This window comes from Oryzias latipes, chromosome 21, assembly GCF_053564925.1.
Source record: "Oryzias latipes strain Hd-rR chromosome 21, Olatipes_Hd-rR_3.1".
Lineage (NCBI taxonomy): Eukaryota > Metazoa > Chordata > Actinopteri > Beloniformes > Adrianichthyidae > Oryzias > Oryzias latipes.
In genome coordinates, this window is record NC_136257.1 from 20234233 (window position 1) to 20261201 (window position 26969).

The 26969-nt window shown below is 38.3% G+C and overlaps 1 protein-coding gene across 6 annotated transcripts in view; it reads right to left on the reverse strand.

Moving 5' to 3' along the window:
* Positions 1 to 18359, reverse strand: part of epha3 (eph receptor A3) — a 96084-nt gene extending 77725 nt beyond the window's left edge. For all 6 annotated transcript variants that reach the window (XM_004081693.5, XM_078939809.1, XM_078939808.1 and 3 more), the window contains exons 1-2: positions 18130 to 18359; positions 9254 to 9318 (exon numbers count right to left, since the gene is read on the reverse strand). In XM_004081693.5, coding sequence (XP_004081741.1) covers positions 9254 to 9318; positions 18130 to 18223 — 159 coding nt within the window. In that variant the 5' untranslated portion in view covers positions 18224 to 18359. The remainder of the gene's footprint in view (positions 1 to 9253; positions 9319 to 18129) is intronic.
* Positions 18360 to 26969: the final 8610 nt, after the last annotated feature.

Here is a 26969-nt window from a genome sequence, read left to right on the forward strand (position 1 = left end):
ATGCTGGAATACAATAGTAAAAGCTAGAAACGTGTTGTTTTTTTTAGCACTTGTGAGCACTTAATCTTGTAAAGGTCTGTTACTGGGTGGCTGACTTTTGAATTATGAAGTAATGTGGAAAGAAATATGATTTTTTTTAATTTTGTCACGTATTCCTTACACTTCAGTTCAGATTTCAATTATTTAATTAAGACTCTTGTTATTTGTTTAGTTCACATAGAAATAATTTAATTTCAGAGTTCATCTACAATACAAAGTGCATTTTAACAGTTTTTCAAAAAATGTTTTTATTTCAAAATGAAAATAAATATGGAGTTAAGGTTACATCTACAGGATTGAAACTGAAACGTCAAACTTATTAAGTTGCAAATCAACCATAAAGTGGATAAATGCTATTTGATCCACCAGTTAGTGAAAAGATACTAAACTACTGTACTTTCTTTTTTCTTTTAACATAAGAAAAGCCCTTGTTTTAGACTAAAAAATTAAAGAAAAAGCATAAAAATTTAATTACGCTGAGTTTTGATAATAAACCTTACATGTACAGTTAGTAACATTGCAATTAAATAAACTTAGAGTAGAGTAGTAGAAATAATAAATAATAAAGGTAAATATATCTGACAATCCAACAGGCAAATGGAAAGAAGCTGTCCACCACAGGCAAACTCCTTAGTACCAGAACTAAACTTTGACATTTTTCTACTCTGACCTTACAATCTCAACATCTCCCACTTCTGCTCCACAGGAAAGTTTTGCCACCAACTGAGACAACCCCCATTGGGAATGTGTTGAACTGAACGTCAGCAGGGATAAATAAAGGTCTAAAGTGAGCAGCTACCCCAAGGGTTTTCTCCAGAGGGACGTAACTCCCCTCCCTCTGTTCTCTAATTGATATATAATAACACAGGGACTCTACAGGAGTACTTTTGACCTCTGACCCTGACCTCTGATGGTCACGGCTGGGGCACAGGTTTGTGTGATACTGCCCTTGTGACTTTGATCTGCGCTGTAGGTGAAGCAGCTACAGGGACAGTAAAATGATGTGTGTTAACTTGAGCTGCTCAGAGTCTCTGAGTCAGCACAGTAGATCACACACCTCAAAGATACTGAGGTCGGTGGACATAGACCAGTGGAAGGGTGAAAAGTTCAGTCCAGTTCTGTTTTTTTTAAAGCATATGTCTTGGTCTTTCATATTTTGTACAATTTTCTAGAATATAAAGCTCTAAGGAAATCTAAATTACTATGTTTTCTGCTAACATGTATTTGGGGAACTCTAATGTAGGGTCAGTTGATGGCTGTTCGTGAACTTATTTGTAAAGAATCTTTTATTATCACTTGGTAAACTGATTGGAACCTTCCTGATGTTTGCTTACTTTTCTTTCACAGACAAATAACTCTCAATTTTATGAGTTAATGATTTCATCTCACTGGTATCTAAAGTGTCCAACAATTGGTGGGAGATATTTTCTTTGTGCTGCTAAAAAGGCTTAAAAGATTGCTGATGTTATAAATACACCTCAGATCATTTTCATTTATTTTCTGTAGAACAAAATGAAAGAGAACTTTAAGTAAAGTAAGAGTTTGGCATTGTATAAAGCTAAATCATGACCATTTAAATAATGAGAATCTAATGGTATCGAATATTTTTTTTAGTGATACTTCATCTAGAGGTTCATGCAACCATTTAATTTAATTTATAAGAATTCATAAAGATGATTGCTGTCTATTATTTACTTAAATGTAATGGTGCAAAGCAATTTTTTTTCTTTCTTTATGACTTTCAGTGTCAGAAAACTACTTTTAAAAGCTGGAACGTCTACAATAAATAAAGATCCAGCTGGCTTGTGGGATCCAAAGAGATCTGTGGGCTAACAGGCAATTGCAGCACATTAAAGGACATTTCATCAGCAGGGCTTACCAAAAGAAAAGTGAATGCACACCTCATACTTCACTTTTCTTCTCTGTGGACAGCTTTGAGCTTCTATAAGCAGCCTATGTTTTATGTTCCAGTGCTGGATACCTCAAAAGCAATCACCCTGCGATGCTGGAAGGACTGTTGATAGTGTGGCAATGGAATCAGTTCTGAAAATAGAGGACTCAGAAATATAATGCAAAACAATTTGTAAAAATTTTTGTTTGAATTTATTACTTAAAATAGATATGTTTGGTAATATGTTCGTTCAAAAAGGATATATCTTCCATACTGCAGTTCTAAGTGTTTTGTCACGTTGAAAGTATATTCTACAGTTACAAAATGTAATGACACAGCAAAAGAATATTAAGTGCCAAAATAGGGTAACAAGAGAATGTTTTCATTTCAACAGCAATTAATGGTTAAATTTTGCTTGCTTGGCTCCCACTTTGAGTGGCTGTTAGCCTGTTAGCGGTTAGAATTCCTCCCTGCTTCTCCAACCAGAGCACGCGCTGACCACAGTCTGTAGCAGGTAAGACACAACATACTAATCACCGCAGGACTTTTCCAGCGGGAGGCTCTTGTTTTCTTTACTAATTAATTCAAAGTCTTCTTTTTTTTTCTCTATCTAGGATTTTAAAAAGACATGTATTTTTTGTGTGTCTGTGTTTTTTCTTTTTTTTTGTTTATAGGAGCAATAAAGTTCAGCCGATGTAATTCTGAAATTTGTTGTTCTTGTTTCTACTCTGTTTTGTAAGTTTGGTTTAATATTTTCTAGGCAAATTAATATTGCTTGATAACCCTTTTAATGGCTGGTTTTAATTCTTTGGGAAATTTTGTTTTATGTACAGATTTAAAATAAATAATCTAAGCCTTCATCTAAAGGTGCATCCAGAATGGAAAAGTCTGTTGGACTTAATTTTGTAACCTAAATTGGTCTGGATCGAGTCCTGAACCTTACGTTTGGTTTGGATTCAGACTTCCTTCAACCGGACTTTTCAGTTTTGAACCAAAGCTTGTAAACAAAAGCACATGACTGAAGATCTCCTCTGTCACTGGCCAGGAATTACAAGGTCCACTTTTGTCCACAGCTCTGTTCACATCCCGTAACGCCTGGCTATGGGGCCAATTTGATCCTGTTGTTCCCCTCCGAGCACGGAGCCCATTCAGACTGAGGAGAAGAAGAGTGAACCGGAGCTCAATGCGAATGGAAATGAATCGAGACCACCTTGAAAGATGGGTCCTAGAATGGTTCCTGGTCCTGGACCAGGGTTTGCTCGGCTGCATTCAAACTGTAAATTTGTTCCGGATAATCGGGGGAAATGAACTGTAGTTCACTATAACCCTTGTGCTATCCTAGATGACCCCACACCCTTGCAGTGACGTGTTCTCCCTACCATGACAAAGGTGGATAAAGGTGGAAAGATTTCATGTAATCCATGGACACCAGTGAGGTTCACAAATCATTGAAGAAAAAAGGTTCAGAGCACTGTCTAGTTGGTCTAGATGACCCAACTCCCAACGTTAAAGTGCCTAGGATAGCACAAGGGATACACAAACTGAATACACCCCAACTTTTCCCAAAAAACATAGAAAGTCATATTTTTTTGTAAAGCTTTCAATAAGAAAGATCTACTTCATGGTAAGCTAGGTTTTTCCGTCACTCAATCTGCATGCCATTCATCAATTAAGCTTTTACTCTAAACTAATAGCTAAATTCCTTACCTTCTTTTTTCCAATCACAATCATATTTTTGATTTTAAATCCATGGATGTATATCTCTCTACATTTTAGATGCTTTTGCTGGCCGTCCCCCACCCCGTCCAATGCTTTGTCATTATCAGATGTCATTATCTGGCCCTAAACCACCATCAGTGTTTAGGCTCTGGAGTTTATTCATCTATGGTCTGAGCTTATCCCACCAGCATGCAGGACCTCATGAGCCTAGAATCTAACCACCAAAGACTATGGACTTATTTTATGTGCATCTTTTGTTTCACACATTTTTTTCTTTATTTGCATTCTTATGATCTCTCCTTAAATGAAGGTTACAATTTTAAGATGCTGTTGCTAGTTTCACAAATGTATCAAGAAAAGGTTTGGATAACACAAACTGTCATTGCTGAGAAAACTGTTGTGTGAAACCTAAATTATTCACAGGATCTATGACTTGATGCGGAAAGTATGCAGAAAAAATGCCAATGTTTTGCAAAAAAATGTCAAGAATGCATAAAAAAGCACAAATCTTTCATTGACTGTTGCTACAAAAATATCATGAACTGTGATGTGTTTGTGTAAAAAAAAACCAAAAAACAGGAGATTTCATAACAGTTGAGATCGGTGCTCATTACAGTTAAGTTGAACGTTTGTCATCTCAACTACAACTCTTTAAACAGAACAGTTCAAGCCTAGAATGTGCGCATGTAAATGTAAGACATGACCAGTTTCCAACAAAACTTGTGTTTCTCAGGCCTGTCAAAAAAAATCAATTTATCTTTTGATAATGAATTGCAGCAAAAATGATGGTTTCCAAATGCTGTAGTTGTACACAGTTTCTGGCAAAGACAGCAACTTTGTATCCCCTGTTGCCATGAAGAATCGAGCTCACGTTGTATATACCCATTAATTCTATTCTGCATGCACAGCTGGTGTCTAGGGTGTTGGTTTGTTGCTGAAGAATGCTTTCAAAGCATGCAAGAATGTAATCTTTAACAGTCTTTAGTGGTGGGCTGAGTCCCCTGGACATTGCAAAGCAATCAGCCTGCCTCCCAGACCGATAACAGTATATCTGAATTACAGGCACTCTAATACACAGACCCACACCCATCAGTCCATTCGGTGGCTCCAGGGTGAACATCTTGGGGAAGCTAAGCTCTTAATTTGTTCTGACCAGAGCCCGTTGTGTCTCAGTAGGCCAATAGCTGCGGCCTCGCCATCAGTGAGTGTGAGTGTTTGTGTGTGCATGTCTTTGGGAGAGGGGACTCGGTGCCACCACCACATTATGAGAAATCATTTGTGAGCAGCGGTCTCCCAGGGCACGGAGCTTATCGGAGCGCAGTCAGTGGATGACGTGAGTAATTACAGATGATTCACCTTGAGGACTTGATCAACAGCAATACATCTATATGTCTGTTTCGCTTGTTTCTGCGTACTCTCTCGTCACCCCCCCCCCGCGCGCGCCTTCCTCTTCCTCTTTTATCCTTTCTCTTCTTCTTCTTTTTGATCCTTCTCCCATTCTCTTCTATTCCTCACTGGACTTGCTCTCAGTAAAGAAAGGCTTTGGCTCTCATCCCTGCAGCATTTTTATGAACTGGATAACCACACACTTTGTCCGGGCTAGTTCAAAGCAAAAACTTGAAATAAAGCAGACTGCTCTGAGCAAACTGCATAACCTCTGTCACACATTCCAATGTCCACTTCTGGATCGAGGACCTAATATTGGAGATTTTTTTTTTTAAGTTCCTCGTAAAGGAATGACTTTGGTTTGCATCTCCATTAATCCTCTTCTGTATGTACTTTTTGTGAAGCAGCTGCAACTGCCAACTTAATGCTTTATAACCCCCCACCCGGTAACTATTTAAGGTTTTCTTTGAATATGTTTGCTGTGGTTCAGCTTCTTGAAGAAACAGCGTTCTTTGCTCTAGCGTCATGGTGCCACGGCAAAATACGGAAACAAAGTTTGACAGCTTCATGGAACAAATGACTGGATTACCTTAAGCCCCTGCCAAGGAGTAATTCTAACACTTAATAAAGAGAAAACATCTGCATCTATAATGTGTGTGTGTGTGTGCACAGCAGAGAAAGAGAAAGACAGATAACAGACTCAGCACAGGAGTCTAGCAGGTTAGACAAATAAACTGTGAAGAAGAATTCATCACAGGGTTTAGGATGCAAAGAGAGACTGAAGAGCAGAATTGCTTTTATAAGTCCATCATTACTGTCATGGTTATCTTTATAAAAAATATTCATAAAGGTTCTATTTTAGAGAGAAATTTTCAACTTTAGTTTTAATTTTATTTATGGCTTTAAAACAAATTCATTCATAAAGGCCCGTACACACTGTGACAAATTATGCGCGCGATTTTCGCCGACGTTTAACGCCTCGTGACTAAACAAAGGGCACCAATGAGAGTGTGCACACCGACGCGAAAAAACGCCACGCGTCAAAGCGTCAAAAAAAAAAAACGCCTCGGGTTTTTTTTTTTTTTGACGCGTTGCGTCGAAATCTATTCGACCAATGAGAGTGGCGCTTTTGCACACGTGTCTGGAGCTTCTGAAGTTACAGTAAAACACAACTTGGGGGCGCTCAAACACAAAACTGCCTTGCTGAGCACACATACCAGCGAAGAAGATAGACGCCCAGTAGAGTCTACACTGCCGCGAAGAAATAATGAGGGACATTCTAAAATATCCCCGAACCAAGCACCAGTTGGAGCTACTGGTGCTTGAAATATTCATGTTTTCTTTGTTTGATTCTGACAAGCGCGTAAATACTTGCTCTCTTCTTCTGAGTGAAAAGTGACTTTAAGAAGCGTAAAGTTGCGCAGCGCCAACTTGTGTACAGGAGTATTTCTGTTTTACATTAAGCGCCATCTAATGTCAGGGAATGAAATTGCATGTTTGCTCGGCTCATCGTCAGCGAAAATCCCCTGGGTGTGAACACAAAAAACGTGGCGAAAAACACTGGCGAATAACGCCTGGCGAATATTCGTCCCGGTGTGTACGGGCCTTAAGAATCAATGTATCTATAAATGAGTGCCAGTACAAGTGAAAAATCTAAACTTATCTAAAGGTTTAAACTAACCCCTTACCAAGGATCATACTTTTGTTTGTTTGTTTGTTTTATTAAAATTCCATCACTAAATGGAGAAATAAGTGTGCAAAATATCTCAATATGTGCACATTTTTATACATAGGTAATTTTTCAAGCTTTTTCTTGACTATATAAGTAAGTTTTGCTACGTTAATATGGCCTAAGGTCTAAATTTTCACAAAGCATTAAATTCCCCCAATAATTTGTTTTCTATTAAAACATTCCCAGTGGTGTTGTGATTATGTTTACAAAGTTTTTAACCAAAAATTCACAATCTAAATGTCCTAAAAAGCCATATTTCATGTTTAGCTGAAGCCTCCGTTTCCAAAATCTCCTTTACAAGCCATTGGTGCTGAGTTGAGTAGCCCCGCCCTTGGGCCCCCCTTTCTGATGATGACAGCTGTGTCTTGCATGAGTGAAGAGCTTGACAAAAAGGGGCAGAACGTGATTCAGAGGCAGCATGCTTTAATCTTAAGTCAATGGTACAGTTGCAATCTGAGGTCCTGCGGCGCAATTTGAGCTGCGGGCACAGCGCGAAGGTCTGGCAGCAGCACAATTCGAGCAACAGGTAAGAGTTCAAAGATCTGAACTCTGGTGAGGTCGCTGCACTGCATGAACCAATCAAGGACTTAACTTTGGGTACGTGATGTTTCCAGTGACAGCTGCTAGAATACACATCCAATTTGGTGGATCAACCCGATAGTTTTCCATAACTCCCATCCATTTTCTTAACCTGCAGTATCCCTTTCGGGGCAGCAGGGTTTTCCGGAGCCCGTCCCGGTTATTGTTGGTTGAAGGCTGGCACACCCTGTCTTAAGGCCCATGGCTTTAAGACAGGGCCCATGGAGGTGGAGAAATCGGGATTGCTATGCCGGCTCCTGAGAGGCGAGCTGGCGGCCCAACAGAGAACCGCTGCAGGACGGTGAGCCAGCCTGCTTTGGCCTCCTGAACTTTATTATATTTTTCTTATTTTCATCGAGGCAATAATAAAAGAGGTCCCCTGATTTTTATTCTTGTTTTATTTTTTGTTATTATTTTTACCCACTCTGGGACAGCAAGCCAGGGAGCACAAATGTGGAGAACACATTTCACGAGTGAAAGCTAATGGGACTCTAAGTTTAAATTTAAATACGAAAATCAATACAAAATCAAGCCTTGTACGCACTTAAAATATGTGCGGGCAATGCAACATTGCCATATTCTCTTCTACTGAACCTGAGCTTGTGCACGCTAGATGGGGCAGGTCAGGAAGCTTGTGCATGCACTCCTGGGCCATTGTGAAATCATGTCACATTAATTCAAACAGAGCTTTTTTGCAACATTTCTAGTAACACCAATTTAATCAGAAATACTCAGAAATGCAAAAACGAAATTCATTCTTTTTTTTGTTTCATAGGAAAAGGCAACAACTCTAAAAACATGATTTTCATTTTGGGGCACTTTAACCCTTTTGCTTTCCTATGACCCCACCCTTACATTGACGTGTTTCTTCCTACCATGACAAAGGTGGATAAAGGTGGAAAGATTTCATGTAATCCATGGACACCAGTGAAGATTACAAATCATTGAAGAAAAAAGGTTCAGCGCACTGTCTAGTGGGTCTAGATGACCCAACTCCCAATGGTAAAGTGCCTAGGATAGCACAAAGGTTGGGAAAAATTAGTATTTAATCAGATTTATTTTTTAAATTATATTTTGTGGAATAAAAAGTGCAACATATCTAACTTCAATGGTACGCCTGCTGCTTATTTTACCATTTTTGTAATGTTTTAGTGCACCACAATTTTTTTTATTTTAGATAATACATTTTGTGTTACGATCCCAGAAACTGATGTGGACGTAACAATTTGGTAAATGTCAGTAAATATTAGTGCACGTGTGAAAATCTGCACTGCATTTCCTCCGGACAGATGCAGTAAAACAATTTTTTGTGTATTTGCATTTGTGTGTGTGTGTATTTTGGTTTCTGTTTGGTTTCCTTTCTGGGGTCTGACAGAAGAATGGTCAGTGTTTACGATGTCAAAATAGAAAATGGTTTGGCTTGAGAGACAGAACAAAGCAGTGCATGCTGCTAAAACATGGATTATAAAGTGGAATGTCAGACAGTGGGATTCAAAAGTTCATATAAAAAATCTGTTGTCAAAATGACATTTTCTACAAAGACATTGTGTTTATTTATAATTAAAGGTGAAGGATTGAGCATATCTTACAAATATTTACCTCCTAAATCTGTCTATAAACACAAACAACCAAAGAACCACACATGGACGCATCATGGTTTCCTCTGAACATGTTAACCATATGGCACACTTTGAATACTTAACCTTTAACCTGTGAGACAAACAACTGACAAACGACTAAAGGAAAAAAAAAAGTAGGTTAATCCTCACTTGACTCGGTGGTTTAATGACAAAGTGGGATCCACTTAAAGGTGAAAGTCCTGGTTTTTAAGGCAAAAACCAACTTTTATTTAATATAAAATGAGCAAAGTCAAACAGAATAAAGGCATAGAGGTGAAATGTACTCACTCCATGTGACGGGTAGGAAATCCATCCTAACTCCCCTTGGCTGGCTTTGGAGTCTAACAGGTTAACTGTGAAAATATGAAAAAGGAAGCAGGAAACAAATGTTTAGTTTTAGCAAGGTGACTTGCTTACATGTAACTGAACAACCATAAACCTTAAGCAGTGTTAGAGATTGATTACTCAGCTGCAACTCACACACTCAATTTCAGATAACTGTCTCTGTAAGGATAGTTCAATACATATATTTAACCCTTAACTCTGTCAATCTCACATATTATGCAGCTTCTACCCTCTCAAAAAAAAAATGATTTCAGAGCTTTCTTGAATTGACTGTTCAAAAAATGAAAAGCTCTATATCAGATTTTAAAAGTATCTTTCAATTAAATTGATATACCGTATTTTGGAGTATGTATCACGTTTTTTGGATAGTTTAGCCGGGGGTACGATTCATACCTAACACAGGTGCCACTTAAGTTATGTTCACATGCCGCATGTTCAAGCGACTACTTTTAATAAAAGGTCTATGTAAACGTGTGTATATGCGTGTTTTTGGTTTCTGCGTTCAAAATTTGTGCGTACATGTGTTGCTACTAGAGGTGCAGAGACAATTGGATTCTGTGATATACCATTTGGTGATGCTTGTATCAATTTAAATTGTTGTCAAGACAATGTTTATTTATTATTTATGAGCGTCCTTCAGCATCCGATTAATAATAATCATAGCAGTAATAAAAGCACATTTAGAAGATGCGTGTTGGTCCAAACGGCAAATGTTTAGCATGGCGAAAAAGACACAAGAAAAGCTTGTTTACCCCCCCTCCCCTTTTTGTTGTGTTTCTTTTGTGTGACTGCTCCTGGATGAGGCAGGCTTGTGTACCCTCTCTGAGTTTTGAATGAGGAAGTCTTTGCAGACGTTTGGTGCACTAACAGTTTGATCCAAGCAAAAAAACAAACGGCTTCATGCCTGTTCCAGAGCAAAGGTGTCCCACTTGATTAGCTACCGTTTGCGTCCTGACCGGGTACGGACCGGAAATAGTGGTTTCCGACTACGGTCTGAAGCCTGAGGCTGAAAGGTAACACGCTGATGGGGTCCAGCTGTCCTCGAACAGCAAAATCAGCGCACAAAAGCACCTATAATAAGTCATGTGATCTCAGTTGGTGGTGTCCTGAATTGATGTCACTGACGTACGACTCGCATTTACTGGGGAATATCCGATTTGAAATGCTTACATGGCACACGCAAATGCACCTATCCGATTCGTATCCGATTTATTTTCACATATGAATGAGGCCTGCATCCGATCTGAGAAAAACGGAATCCATGCGCTTTTTTTTCCTGCTTACACGTTCACCGGTCATATCCGATCTGTGCCGCATGAGAGGAAAAAAATCGGAATTGGGTCACTTGAACCATGCAGTGTAAATGGGGCCCAAGTCTTTTATTTATTGAAATACAAATGTGGGAAAAAGAGACTGGAGCAAAATTCGTGAGATTTGCACCGCTTTCACAATTTGCACTGTTTCTTCCAACTATGAGTGGCAAACATGAACTAGTATCGGGTAGCGACAGTCCTGTGTGAACAACATGCATTCAAGGACACGTTTCACGCGTGTGCTGTGTGAACGCAGCATTGAATGTGATTTTTCAAGAATGCATGGTAACAACCGCTAAAGGGCAGTGTAGGTATGTGTATCAGTATTTGCTACTGACAGCAACACCGAAGAAGATGCGCAACTAAGTCTTATGCCAGGTTTGGCAGAATTGTTCCAAAGCAACACACGGGGAAGAATTTAATTGATTCAGTCATTTGTAGTGATATAAATAAGTTTGTTGACTGGTTCTGTCTCTTTTTCTGTTTCAAGATGAAATGTCTGTTCCTGTTCTCGTATTTTGTTAAATACATTTCTCCCAAAAATACAACTTATATGTGTTTTTTTTCTTCTTTATTGTGGATTTTATGGCTACTAAGACTTAAACTTTGGAGTAACTATTGTCCAAAAATATGATACACATGTTTTTTTTAAACTGCAGAAGTAGAGTAGCTAATTTCGAGAGTTAGAACTACCATTGTTCCTTTAGGGGCTGTGAAGACATACTTCCCTGTTCCTCCAGGAAACAACACTGAACAACACAATGGGATGTCTTCAGGTATAAACATGCTGCAAGTTATTTGTATGCTGGTGTACTCTAAATGCCTCTAAAGGTTAGTAAACAGGGAATGTTGAGGTTTTCCATCAAGCTAATCATAATTCTTATAATTCCTATTTTTATTGACTGAGTATTTACGCCTCTGGGAACAAAAGCCAGACTTCAGCAGTAAATTTAGTTTTGTCTGGCAAAAATAACAATTAAAAATGTATTCAAACAGCCATCCATATCTACACACTGTATATCCTGTAGCTGATGCTGGGTCTTTTTTTTATCTCAAGATATCCTGAAACTGACTAAAATGAAGCCAGTCATTCAAAAACCAAAACATGCATTTATTTTCAAAGACACTTGGTTTTTGATCCCAAAGCCCATTTCTACGCAGCTGCAAACTCATCCATGACAAATTGACTGTAACCAGGTAAAGCACAACTGTTTCAAATCTAAATTCAAATGCAATCAGCTGTTTCAGAAGTGGTCAGAAATTCAATTGGCCACACTTCAACCATAATATAAATTAATTTACAAAGAATGCCAATAAAGTTAGTTGTGCGTATGCTGCCAAGAAAAAAAGAAGAAAAAAAAAACTATATCCAGACTTCAGGCACCAAAGAAAGAAAAGCCATGTCAGGAAACAGAAAAGTTGACAGATAAAAGCAAGACAAGAAGCTGAATGAGATGAAATTCCAGATTGAGGCTTCACAGAAACAGGTTTCTCATAAAGATGTTTACAAAACTAAAGCTGGCATAGCGTCCTGTTGTCAAGTAGAGCTCTTGTATGCCAACTCAAAAACAAATTTTGGGGGTTATTGTACAAAAGCCCCTGTGCTGTGTTGGCCAAATAGACTCTGACATAAAGCATCTTCATGGGCTTAAGCAAGGAACTGGGACAATTCTTACACTTAAAAGTCCCACTCTAAACACATTTTGATCAATTTAAAAGCATTCCCAGTGGTCTTTTGATTATGATTATGCCAGTTTAGGCATAATATTAGAAAAAGAATTGTGTGTTGTTTTCTAGGACAAAGTTTGTGCAGAGGAGTAGGAGTTCATCAGAAATTCGCCTCTGAGTTGGCACTGAAGTTAGCCGCCGCTGATATCCCATCAGCAGTATAACAAAAAAAGCCAAGCAATAGAGTTTTGAGTCAGAAGACAGCTCAGACGAGGAAAATTAAGACGTTAATGTATCTATTTGTCTGCATTCAATGCATCGGAATGGAGCGCAGGAGTGAGACTTTGGCCAGCCCATTTCACAAAAGAGGGCATTTCCACACATCACTTTTTAAACTGATCCGGATTTATTCCAATTTGAAAAAGGAAATACTCAGAAATGCATTTTTCATTGGAGTGGGTCTTTCAGAGGAAGTCCAAGCAATGAAATGAATGATAAAAACACATTGAAACACAAGGAACAAAGGTGAGTGCAGTTTTGTGTACACCTACAAGGCATGTCCTTTTAAATGGCTGTGGCTGCGCATTAGGCCCAGAACCCCAAAAAAGGAAACATTTTTATATGTTTTTAATCTTTCAATAAAGTTAGAATAAGATTAAGACAAAGACAAACGAATATAAAGACACACTTGTGTAACAGTTTGTGGGATGCAGGCTTTCAGCGGATGTGCTAGCTCTCCTTAAATACTTAACAAACAATAAAAATTAAATAAAATGTACAGAAAAAATATATATATATATTTTGGTGTCTTCACATCATGGGCTTAAATGAAAAGGATGTGAAAAGTTTACATGTTTATTGAACCTTGTTCTGCTGGGAGCAAAGTAACTCTACATAGGCAAGTCCAAACACACACACAACAAAGTAAAGCAGTGTATCAAGCCCTGGAGCTGTGAAAATTCTTAGAAATATATTAAATTTGCTTTCTCCTGTTTAAAGATTAGCTACACAAAAGTGTACAAATCTCAGGTCAAAAGATTTTTGTGAGCCAAGAAGGGTCGCTATGACACCACTGTGGCATAAAAACTGACTCCTGTTTGTGGGTTAAAAGTAAGGAGCAAAATAAGAGATGGAGTTAAATAACCCTTATTTTCGCATGAGCTAAATTTTCGATGGTGATCCAACACAAAAGTCTCAGAAAACAAGTGATGGCTTATTTTCTAACTCCGAGCACTTAAAAGAATGCAAACTTTATCTGTGGGATGGCAGGGCAGTCAGGTAGCTGAGTGGCAGCAGACACATCACTATTAGAGTCAAATGAAGCTATCTGTTCATGTCAGATAATAGCAGCTTGGCGTCCAGGGCCATTGCTTCCAATTTACATTTCTCAACGAGCCAAGCCCACCACTCAAATTGAGCTGAGTGAAGGAATTTGTGAGCAGAAAATTAGACAGCTCTCATGTCGCATGGGGAGGGACGGCCCCTCCAGATGCACTGAAAAATGTGCATAAAAACTTAGATTAGAAGTAAAGTCATGAAAAGACTTGTCAAAATCAAAATCATGTCAAAATCATGTATGCAAATGTAAGATTCAATTTGAAAATAAAGGCATATATGCAGCTGAATCTATGCTTGAACTCCTTCCTGCTTATACTCACTCACGCACATTAAAGCGGGTGCAAAATATGAACATTCACTAACATTTGCTGACAGCCCTCACTCAGTCTCTCTCTTTTATTTTTTGTCAAACACACACACACACACACACACACACACACACACACATACAGTAACACACACAGTTAGCAACCCAAGCAGCTAAGCAGATAGCCCCTACCCCATCAGGGAGCGTCTCTAAACAGGAGTATTAATAGCAAACGCAGTCAGCCTGTCTGAGAGAGAGCAAAACATCAGAGGTAGAAACAGGTGAATCAATAAAGCAAACCGAGACCATCGTCTAAAACCCACGGCAGAAAGCTGAACCTGGCGCATGAAAGTCGTCAGCAACACTGGATATGTAGTTATTATACATGCTGTACAATCATATATTTAGTATCGTATGTTGACCACCAGAGCAGAGAAAGAAAATGAGCTGGACACTCATTTCAGATGACTATCCTCTCATGATTTACCACTGAGCCAACACGATTGATTTCCCAGCTCGCATTTTGGACCGGCCCCTCACTTCCAACAACCCTTTCACAGCTGATGAACATAGAAGACACAATCAAGATGAGTGGAACAAGACCAGGAAGAGACAGCAGCTGAGAATAGAATAGAATAGAATAGAATAGAATAGAATAGAATAGAATAGAATAGAATAGAATAGAATAGAATAGAATAGAATTTACTGCACTAAAAAGGAGAGTGGAAGTCTTCTTATCCTCCATGAGAGGGTTGGCAGGCCGCAGTGCAGGCAAAGCACGGCGACTTGTGTCTGTGTTAAAGGGTGAAGTGTTCACCTCCCATTATGAATTATTCAAGAGCAAAGTGGCTCTGTCTGATGTTGCTGTTCCTTGCCCAGCCCCTCTGCCCCTATTTCTATATATCTTTCTTTTTTCTTTCTGTTTCCATTCTTTCTAGGCTTACTCCTCATTCTCATGAATTCAGACTTTTAGCACCTTGTTGGTTTATGTCTTTGTGCCTAAAAACTTGCAGGGATGCCCCATAATAGAGCCTTAAACACCCTTTGTGAATGAATAATGAGTCTTCAACATTAGGTCAGTGTTTGGTGGTAGGAAACCAAACCTTTCCAAAGTAGGGTGGTTCAAAACATGTATTTGTTTTCGTACAAGGTCCACAATCTTTGTAAAATATGCCTGTCAACGCACACGGAGGCTCATCAGCACAGCTGGGCGGCTCCAGTGAGATCTCCAATTCGACCAGTTTTAAATATCCGAGGCCTCCAAATCCCTACCTGCGACGTTTTCCAGATCACAATCTCAGATGACCCAAAAAAATGAAATAAAAAAAGAACTGCACTCCATAGACTTAAAACTGTTACGCACTAAAAAACCGCGCCCCCGTTTCGCCGTTTTTCCACCCGACGTTTTTGAATGATTGACCACTTATGATCTAATAACAGAAAAAAAGAAACTAATTTGAACATTTTGATTTTGGTTGTAATCTTGAATTTTAGCATTAAAGGGGCAAGATGATCAGAAAATCGCTTTTTGATATGAAACGGTTTATTTTCAGTATCAGTAAAGTAAAGTTTAGAGTAAAATTCAAAGTATCACGGTGATCAAAGTTCCGTTTTTATTTTTGAACAACTTTCTTTCATTTCAAACCAGTACATATTTGTCCGCAGATTGATGATCAGACAGACACCTCTTCAGCAATAAATGCACACATTTCCTAAATGTAATCATCCCTGACTCTAAAAACTTTTTAAAAAATAAAGAAATAAAAAACAAACACGCAAGTCATTTAGTAAGGAAAAATAAATACAGCTTGGCGTGACAGTTCATCTGGGGTTTTTGCGCATTTGGGACATAAAGTCACTTTTGCGCATGCTCTCCTGAACAGATAGACTTCCCAAAACTCGTTTAAGTGATGTTTGTGAAGTGGCCTGGACATTTTTTGACTGAGCAAATACTTTGTATCACTTGTATTTGCCCCGTTGTGGCTCTGATGGTGTGCGTCCGCACTATTTGAAGGCAGGGGCGAGGGGATTTGTCTTGGTTGCTGAACAGCATCCGCCTTGCGGACAGGAGAAGAAGGGCTCATCGTTTGCGTCAAAACGGCTCCAGAAAGTACATGCAACTGCACGTCGTTTATCCAATGAGCGTTGAGAGTTTGATTTCCAAAGCGACACTGACACTGACACTCTCTGGTGGACTAGCAGGTGAAGAATGTCACTTGAATCGTCTGATTTGTTCTTTATTTTGGATACTTAACTCCGTTCCTAAGAGGATTTACCTCTCCAAGCTGCCTGTGTGTGTGCGTATATATGTGCGCGCGCCTTCTCTCCATGGCTCCACAGTTTTCTACCTCCTCACTCACATCAACTTTCAAACACAACACAAACTCCCCTCACTTACCCTTCGGAGCATTTTAGACTATGGGGGTGAGTTTTTCAGTGTTCTCGCATTTTAAAGATATCCATCAGCCTCTAACATCCGCTCTATCCCTCCATGCGCCGCGGCTGTTCGGCTCAGGATGGAGAAGCGATGAAATCAGATATTACAATGTCGTATCCTCTTGTTCGTCTATTATCACAGCGTGGAGAGTGAAAGTAATTAAAGTCAAATCTAAATAAATTGTATTTTGCTTTTGTTTGATTTTTATTTGTATTAAATGAACTCCACGGGCTTAAGATAAAACTGATTTGTTTGGGGTTTTGATTTTTTGTGGCTAGAACTGCTGCGGTGCGCATACACACGCACACACATTGTTCTTCAAATTTCAGTTTAAAAAGTTTTTTGCTGAGGAAGCTAATATTGAAAACTCAAATTGGGTTATAGAAAATACATATTCCTAAAAGCAAAAGTTTTCCTTCATTTATGTTTCTTTCTTTCTTTGTTTTTGTAATAAAAGAGTTGTGTGGAGGACTCCTGCCCCCCCCCCCCCCCCCCCCCCCCATTGCCTTTCTTTAACATTCCATATTAACACACTGGAGTGTAACTGGGGTCATTTTTTTTTTGTTTCGGGTTTTATTTTTATTTTTCCCTCCGGTGCCTCGCCTCTAACATATAGGATCTTTGCTTTCATTTAATCACTTTCTGAGTTACAAGCTGACACCTCATTGCCTGCCTCTGCACCACAGCTAATGCATTCATAAATGCAGCACAGATTTGATTTCTGCTGTATTTTTATGAGGAGCAATTTAACTTGCATTTTTCTTTAGCAGCCTCATTAGAGTACCACCGAGTTCCACCTTTTTTCACCAAGTCATTTGTCTGTGTTTAGCAGGAGCTTAGAGACAGGAGCATCTCCATCTTCAACTTTAACTTAGAAGTGAGACAATAGCCTCGTTCAGGTGTTGATAAGTTAATAAATTGTAGCACTTTGAATACTATTAATTTAGATAGTAAATAACGTTTAATTCAACAACTTTTGTTACCTTTTACTTTGAAGATGGCTGTCCCGTGTGGAGCTGTGTGGGTTAAAATAAAAGTGCAAACAAACGCACAAAAACCTAAAATAAATCACGGAAAAGGCATAAGGCAGGAAAAAGGCGTTCTTTATTTTTGATCAGGTAATTAGTTTAAGTTTAAAATGAAGTTTAAATTTAAATTTTAAGACTGGAGAACATTTAAGGATTTCCTGTGCGCACGATCAGAGAAGCGAAGTCTTACTTTGAGGTCAAAAGTCACTAAACAGCCTAAATACGGTGAAAAAACGGCGTTTCCCTGCAGCCCTCTGTCAGTGCTCAACATTTCCTTCCAATCGAGTTCGTCTGACAATTACGCAGGGAAGTGGGGCAGACGGACAGCTCAGCGTGGACCGATGGAGACGCACAGAGTTCCCCCAAATCTCTAAATAAACTCACTGCGAGCTGTTCTGGCATTTTAACATAATTCATCCCAGTTTAAGATGATCCTCTCTTTTAGAGAAAATAAATAAATAAATACTGTCCTAAATGAGTCTCTGTCTGTCCTGCCGGGATCCGTCCCTAGGTTGAGAATTTACTCATTTGGTGCTCTGTGGTGCCACCTTGTCACCTTCTCGCAATCTTTCTTTTCTTCCTATCCCAGTGAGTGAAACAGGAAAGCGCACCACGGTGTGCGCCGAAGCGCACATTTTCCAAACACACACACACACACAAACCCACGCGCACAGACAAGCAAGCGTGAACCCAAGCAGAAATCCGCGCAGCTCCGGAGTTCCTCTTACCTTCATTGAGGGGGTAAATGACGCAAAGGGCAGGAAGGAAGGTGGACATAAAAAGGTGTATTAAGAAAAGAGGAGATCGCAGATCGCAATCCATGGCGGCGGATCAGAGGTGCATAACTCCATGAAGCCACTGACTAGTCTGGGAACGTCTACTCTCCACTCGGCGCTCGCTGCCTCTCCTGCTCCGGCTCCCTCCAGCTGGAGCAGTTTTCCGCTGGGTCCTACAGAGTCTGACGACGAGCGAAAGCTAGCCGCTCAAGTTCATCACAGGTCAACCTGCAGCCTGGACCACGTGACGCTCTGACTTATTACTTTACTTATTTATCCAGTTGCTTTTCATGTGTTTCCTTCACTTTAGTCCATCTTTTTATTTCCTATGCCACCCCCCACCCACCCCCCAAAATATATAGAAATGCATAAAATTATGTTTAATTAAAATGGTATTTAACAATATAACAGGAACATTTAAATTAAAGTTTTTACTGGAATAAAATAACAGTTTCTCTTGTATTGAAAACACAGTTAGGATAAGTAAATAAAGAAAGAAACAAACAAATGAATAAATAAATGTATAAATAAACAAGTTATTTTTTTTTGTCACAGCTGCAGTGTCCTTACTTCTAAAACAGAAAATGAGAATTTTATCCCTTTTTCTCCTTTCCTGTCATGAAGAGGTGTGTGCTTATATTCTGTTTCATTACTATGTGGTACTCTTCATGTAGGTAATAAACAGAAAATAACAGAGTCCACTGGGATTTAATGTTTGGACAAGCATAAATTAAAAAAAAGAAATAAATTTACAATACTGGATAAATAGTCTTATAACTAATTCTGCAAATGTGCAAAACATTTAATCTATTTATTTTTCTTATTTCTTCTTATTATTATTATTTCTTCTTATTTTTATTATTTCTTTTTTTTATTTCAGATTTGACTCTATTAGAACTTTGCTCCTGCTTTATACTGGTTTGAGACTGGAACAATGAACAATATCCGGTCATGGTTTCAATCTCCTTTCTGAGCCCCCACAGGGAAAGAAAATACTATTCGGGCCACAAGAGCACACTGAAGGCCTCACAGGAGAAGGGAGTGCATGCATGAAAACCTTGTGCTTTGTTTTGATAACAGTATTACTGCACAAACTGAAATTTTATTACATGATTTCAGGTTTAAGTTCAACACTTCTATTATGAATAGCTTTCATTTGCGCTCTAAAAAAATCTGTTTAAGCTTTTTTCTATGTTTTGCTAATCACCCACTGAAGGACAAAGTTTTATTTATCATTATGTTGAAGGACAAGTGATATGCCATGCATTTGGTCCAACTGTGGGCTTTTTCTGAGTGGGCCATTAGAGGCCCCCTACACCGCAACGCTTCATATAAACTGAACGACTGTGGCAGCACAGTAACGTCAGGGTCCTCACTGAGACACCAGCTGTTGTGGTGGGGGGTTGGAGGCTGGAGGTTAGGAAGGCATGTGATGTATGAGAAAAGTTAAAGGACACAGCGCCCACTGGGCCCAACAACATAGCTCCGTTTAGACTTGGAGGAACTGCTCTTGAATTGAAATGCCTCCGTAAACTACTTTGTGTTTGCACATTGGAGAAATGCAGGGGGTGTGATGGAGCCTTGACCAAATATCCATGTGATTAGTTAGTGTTACACATTAAACGGTGGAAGATGTCAAAGAATGTTCTTCTCTTGAGTTGGATCTAATCTGTCAAGCAAATTTCAGTCGTATGGAAATGGATTTAGCAGGACAGACATAGTTAAAATAAAGCTAATATCATTCAGCCATTCGAATAAAGTAGCAAAACTGTTGCAAATGCTAGATTGTGCTGCAAAATTAACACCAGCAAACAAATTTACTATTAAAATATTGTATATGTCTGATATTTTACTCAACTTTCTCTTTTATGTCTCAATTTTATCAAACCTGGCAACAAAGAAGTAAGTAGAGTTCAATGTTTTCAGTTAAAATCCAATTTTTAAAAGATTTTTATTATTTTAAGTATTTTATTTACTTTTTTCCACACTGCATTTATAGTAAATCCCCCAGAACAAATAACTGATTGGCTCTCAGAGATTCATTGTTTTGTCGGCAGGAAGGAGCGATGCCAGGCTGCATCAAGCTACATTATTGAGTGAGTATGGCCTGTGGATTTACAGCGGGTTTTAGCCGTGCCAGCCTTTGTCATACATCATCTTCTACATCCCACTAATTCACTTATTACACACTGAAAAAGATTAATACGAGTAGCTCCACAGCTAGCAATCAATTCAGATGACGGCCATTGTGGGATTGTACTTTATGGGATGTATGTCTGTGGAGGGTATTCTCATTTAAATACAGAGGAGAAATTAATCCGCATGTCAGGGAAATCTTCCTTTTACTGAATATTTCTGTCCTTTATTTTTGAAAACAAGGACTTTAGAAGGTGAGAAATATAACATATATTAATTTTTTAATTCTAAGCCACCCAATAAAAATAAAAAAAGATGATCAGACGACATATTAGGATCCAATATTATGCACGGACTTCTGATTTTATTGTAAAATATGTCTGATTGTCATGCTGACAGTCGGACACAATGATAAGTAGTAATTGTTTTCATTTGCTTGTCTAAGAAGCACAGTGATTGTGTGCTTCAGTCAATAAACTGCAAGTCAGTGGAGACTAATTGTGGAAAATCTGTTTCTGATTGTGGTGAATTGGAAAAATGTGATGGTCCCCTCCCATCTACATCCACTCCAAGCTTTTTTTTTCCCCTCTCAATGGGTGCTTGTCCATCTTGATCTGTTGCCAGTGGAACAATCCAGTACAAAAAGAAGGAAAATATTGATTTCCAGCCAGAAGTTTTTAGGCGGCCAGGCTGAACAGAGAAACTCCAAACTCATGGAACAGATGTTATTTAAGAACAACTTCATAGTTTCCAAGACTGGGTCCTCTTAGACAGTAAGACGCAAACAAACAAACACTTGGGTTGCTCACTGTCAGTCCTTTCTTCCTCCCTGTGGTTCTTCAGCGGCACATTCCTCCATACTCACTACGCAGAGAGGGACAAAAACCAGTAGGCTTCTGGCCTGTAATACACCCCCCCCACACACACACACACACCAAACATTGTACAACAGACAATCTCATACGTTTGCCAGCGCCACTGTTCTTCACCCATCCTAAAGTCCTTTCATTTTCTTAAAGCATGCCTTCAACAGTGGGATGAATTGATCCTTGTTCTCATTAAAGTGCAATTAGGATCACTCTCCTAGGAAACAATGTTAACAAAGCTTTTCATGTTTCCATTGAAGGAAACTGTGCTCTGGTTAATTCTAAAAATGGTTTGATTTCAGAATTATGTAATGAGCCTCATAGTTTCTTTTTTTTTTTTAAGGGAGGGGGTCTTTCTTTTGAAAAATGAGCTCAACTGTGTGTCATACTGTTTACACCAAAATCTCAAAGAGCCCCACCGTTTCCTGTATTTGCACCAATGATTAATTGGGTTATGGTTCATGAGGCAAATCCCCCCTCTCACCCACTGAGAGATGGTCCTGATAGAGCTGACTGAGCAGCCATAACAGTTTGAGACAGAGCTGGGCCTCCATCCACAGCGCCTTGCGATCCCCAGCCACATTCACATATTGTTACAGATCTGTGGGAAAGGCGTTGGCAGAGATCAAAGTGTAAAGCTTGCTGGGTGTAGATCAGGGGTTTATAGGATTATTTTTATATAAACAGGAAAAAAAAGGGAGGGGGTATAAAATATAATTTCTAGTTGTTGACAGAGTGGACTCTCCTCATCAGGAAATCTGGAAAAAAAAAAGTAAGTTACTACATCCATCATATTGTTGAGAGTAATTATGACTTCCGTTTTTTCTACTTTTGTTTAGCTGTTTTAATTGTTTTTGACAGAATGCAGAAATGTGACTCTTTTTAGGAGATAAAATATATATATATATTTTATCTAAGTAGCAATAATTCAGTGAACGGCATTTCCTAAGGTATCCTTTCAATATAATTGGAGTAAAAGTAAAAAAAAAGAATGATATAAACCTTTACAATTTTTAATTACTGGTTTTATTAAGATTCTTAAAAGTGGCTTATTTTCTGTAGAATTCTAGATCTTGTAAAATTTCAGAGAATATTCTGTTTTCAGTTAAGGTGTGGGTTAGAAATATTAAAAAAAAATCCAAATGAAATTAAAAGTCGTCTACATATTTTATGAAAAATAAACAGAGGTATCTGTTTTTTCTTGGCTTGGATTTTTAATCAAATCAAAATTAATACATTTGTAAAAAAATTTGTACTGCTTTGCGGTTGACAGGAAGCCGTAAAAACAAAGGCAACCAAAGTTCTGTTTGAGAATGTGTTTTTTTTGTCAGTTGAAACACTATTCTTTTGGCAAAAATGCGAAACACGACACATTACGTTACGCTTTGAGGGCTCTTTGCTTTACTGAGGTTCTACTGTTGGTAAAAGAAAACAATTTCAAACAGGTTTAGTAATGGCACAAACTGTGGAATTGAATTTTGTGGTAAAATGTTTATGGAATTTGATCGTACACATGTCTCAGCTTCATCAATCAACTAAAAAGATTGAATGTTAGCATCTGTGTTTCCAAGACACATCAATGGGAAATTTAATCGAATGCATTTAAATCTACTTCAGAGGGTGTTTACGTGGTGGACATATGACAGTCATCCTGAAGGCTAAAAGGGAGAAAAACAATGAACCTCTCAGATAGACTGAGATCATTAGTGTGGTGGTGGTTCTCTGGCCTTACCTCCCACGAACACAGTAGCAGGCCAAGGCCGTCCCCACTGACAGTTCTTCTCAACAACCTCCAACCTAATGATAAAGTGTCCCACCACACCGCAAAAACCACTCAGGAATGACAGGAAGAGCTCAGAAAGGAGTCAAAAGTGTCAGCTCAAAGAACAGAACCTCAAAGGCTCACTTTCAGTGAACTAGCAGTCATACTCCTATGGTCAGAGCTGCTTTGGTCAAATGAAGGGAGGCAGCTATACAACATTTTTCAATTAGTTGCAGCTGATTGATGGTATAGTCAAGTTAACCAGTATGAGGTGATGAACCACAAAATAAGACAGACATTTCCTATGTTAAGGAAGATGAATATTTTTGTTTGAAGGACCGGTTAAAGAAAAAAAAAATGATCACATCGGAGTCATCCAGTCTTCTACTTTCTTTATTTATCGGAAAAAAGAGCAAAAAAATGAAATAAGTGATTTTCACGTGGGAATGTATTTATCCAGTGAAGCTTGAAACTGAACAGTTAAGCATAGGGGTTCATTTACTGTACACACTAAAGCAAACATGGCTAAACCATGGAGGCTGTTAATTAGAGGCGGGAGACTGCATTCGGCTTCTTTGATGGCTGTGAGGTTTTGTTAAAAAGCACAAACAAAAATGCAAGCGAGCTGACGGAATCTGCATCCTCTCCATTGCAGTCACACACGCCCAGAGTGTTGATACTCAGTCGAATAGATTTTTTGAATATTTAACCAAAAACCGTTCCTGCATATCGCTAAAACCCTGAAGTACAAATTGCTTCAACAAATCACTCAGTGGAAAAACGTATTAAAGACCACAACAATATTTAAAAAAGCAAAACACAATTCCAAAATATGAAACAAAATAGTTATGTAACATTTGGGAAAACAAAAGTAATTTCCAGAAGTCAAATTGAAATGTTAAAAAATGAAAGAGAACAAGAAACCTGAAAAGGTAAGAACTATGGAACATTGCTAATTGGATGATCATGTTGTGTATCACTTTATGCCTAATAACCTTCTGTTGAAATGATGAAAAAACGTCATCAATCAATCAACGATGTCCCTTAATAACTACCTTTTCCAGTGTCTTCTTTTGTTTCCTTTTTTTAATATTTTGCTTTGATGTCTGGAAATTACTTTTGTTTTCCAAGTTGCTTAAAGGTACTATGGGATATTGCTGATTAGATAATGAGTTTTGTGCATCATTTCAACCAAAAGTTATTTAGCATGAATTGATAGTGGATATGCCATGTACTAATCATAAAATCTTTATAAAATAAGTTATTTTCTGGTTTCCAATTGTGTTTTGTTTTTTTAACATTGCATATTGATTTCTAAAAGATACTTATGTTTTCCAAAGCATGTCATTTTTATTTCTTTTCATTTTTTTGTAATTGTGTTTTGGTTTCTGGGACTCTGTTTTGATTTCTAAATGTTATTTGTTTTCTATCATTTGTTTTGTTTTTTAATTGTTGTTGTGATCTTTAATTTGTGTCAAGTGATTTGTTGATGTGATTTAAACTTCAGGGCCACCGTAGAAATCCCTCAACTTTAGCTTTAACCATTTTAGCTTTGCATTGTCATAAAAAGTGGCCCGCTACAATAAAAAGGGGCAGTTTTGTGTCAAGAACTATGACAAATTAAAACTACAATCATTTTACCCAAGAGACATAATTTCTGGAGGTATAGAATAAAATGTCCCTATTACTGTAATTGTAAACTAATTTCACCGTGTTGCAACATTGCAACTGTAGCCAAGTCGGCTGAGGTAATTAGCAAGAGTGGAATGGAAGCATTTGGTTTCCTTTGCTGGGGTTTTTCCCAAATATGAGAATATGTGGTCGAATCAGCTGCCATCAATGTTTGAAGGACAGTCTCTGAGGTTTCCATTCCACCCAACTTGCCATTTTTACTGCCAGTGTTGTGTTGGATTGTATTCCTCCTCCTCCATCTGCTGTTGGATTAAAGTCATTCACCCGACCCAGCTATGCACACACAAACACACAATGTCTGCCAAGCAGGACCACAGCAGGAGAGCTCCTGATGTCCAAGTATATTTCATTATTAGCTTTTAAACTCTTAAAAACAAGTTTCTTTTTGGCAGGAATGGGGTCACCATGCGCCCTATTAATAATATACACAATAATGCATTAAACATCAATTGTAAAGAATGAAAATGCACGTATATTTGAACAATATAATGTCATCCAAAAAGCATTACTTGTCCCTGATCATTTATGCCATGTTTTCTAACAGTCGGATAACAGGGAGAATCGGCTTCATTGGGAAGATAGTAAGGTCTGTGGCTTCTGTTGTGAAAAAAATTTGATCTAAAATATTCAGAAGAAAAGCATCTTAATTATACAGATGATGGAGAACAGGCCCACGAGTTATGCGTACTTGTGTGTTGCAAACACGAGACAGCTTCCACAATAAAGCTAATTGGCCAAAAGCTCTGTGGATCCTTCTCTCTCATTGGCTGTTCAGACTGTTGCTACAGTTTTACCAGTGGATGTACATTTTTATCCACTAACAGGCGCGCGTGTGTCTATTGGTGTTTGTGCTGAAGGTGTACGTATTTGTAACGTAAACTTGACAAAAAATGTATTTTCATTTTAGACAAAGCATCTTTTTGTTTAATTGTGGTTTTAAGACAAGAGGCACATTATAATAATCTTTATTATAAAATGCACATAGATAAATGAGTAAATGTCATATTTTTGTCTAAAAAAGGGAAAAGGTAATCAAGTAGTGACACAGTTTTGTTCTATGACTTACTAAAGTATATTATATAAATATCCTTTTTTTCAACACCTTATTAAATCCCTGCCATTGGAGCATGATGTTTTCATTAGTGGTATATGGCTGGTTTATTTGTGAGGGAAAAATGGATAAGGGTTTGACATGGAATTGTTGTGTAGACACAGAACTGTGTGAGGATTAATGTGCTCTCAGATGAAGGATGTAAAGCATTTGAGGTCTGAGGCTGAAGTTGCAACAAGGCGGCCTTCAATGAAAATTGCCTCTGTCTTCGTAAAACGTTGTAAATTATTTTGTGTGGTTTTTGTTGTTTTTTTGTGTTAATTCTCAGTCATCCAAGTCATATCATCCCACTACTCTGTTCTTCCACTGCTTTTAGGATAAACAGCAAAACAAGATCAACCTTCTAAAGTCCAGAAATAATAACAAAATTCTATAATTCCTTTTTTTTTGTCATTGGTTTTTGCTCTTGCCAGTTCTGGACATTTTGGCAAGCACAGTGCAAACCGAGTCTCTGGGTGTGGTGGTGCAGAGCTGCAAATTGAATCCCAAGCACATTATTAAGAAATGGCATTAAGACTTTGGTACGGTCTATGATGAATCCACAGCGGAAGTCTGTCTTGAATGTTGTTTTATTTGTGGCTACACTCGGGTGTGCTGCTATGCAAATGTTGAAAATTACAAGCCCACTAGAAACACAACTGAACGTTCACACAGTTATTTATTACTCACTGAGGTAGTCAAACCCTTTGGCCTCAAGGAAAATTCACAGCCATAAGCTCTAAAGTTTTGTTCATTGGTGTCTCATAAATTTAAAAGGAAACAAAAGAGCCTAAGTTAACTTTTGATTTCACAATGTCCTGACAAATTTTAAGCAGCACTTCATTTGTTAACAGTACTACCCGAAATTCGTCCCACCCCAGGGATATATTAACAACCTAACAAAAGCTACATCTGGTGCTATAGGAGGCTGATTGCAAAAAAGTAAGAATATTCCAAAACTTCATCAGATTCAACTTCCTTCACAACTGCGTAATTTTCATCACATTCATAATCATTTCATCACAAGTAAAAATTTGAATAAAATAAATAGGGCCATAAATGCAAGTGAAATGCAGAAAGTTTTAGTATGACCGTAACTGCTCAGCATATGTATATCTCACTATGAGATCTAGAAACTGAAGGTTACTTTCTAATGTCTAGATATTAAATGTAAATGCATATCTAAGCGCAAAATCTGTAGATGTCCACCGAAATATGAGTTTGACCTAAGTAACACAACTCTATT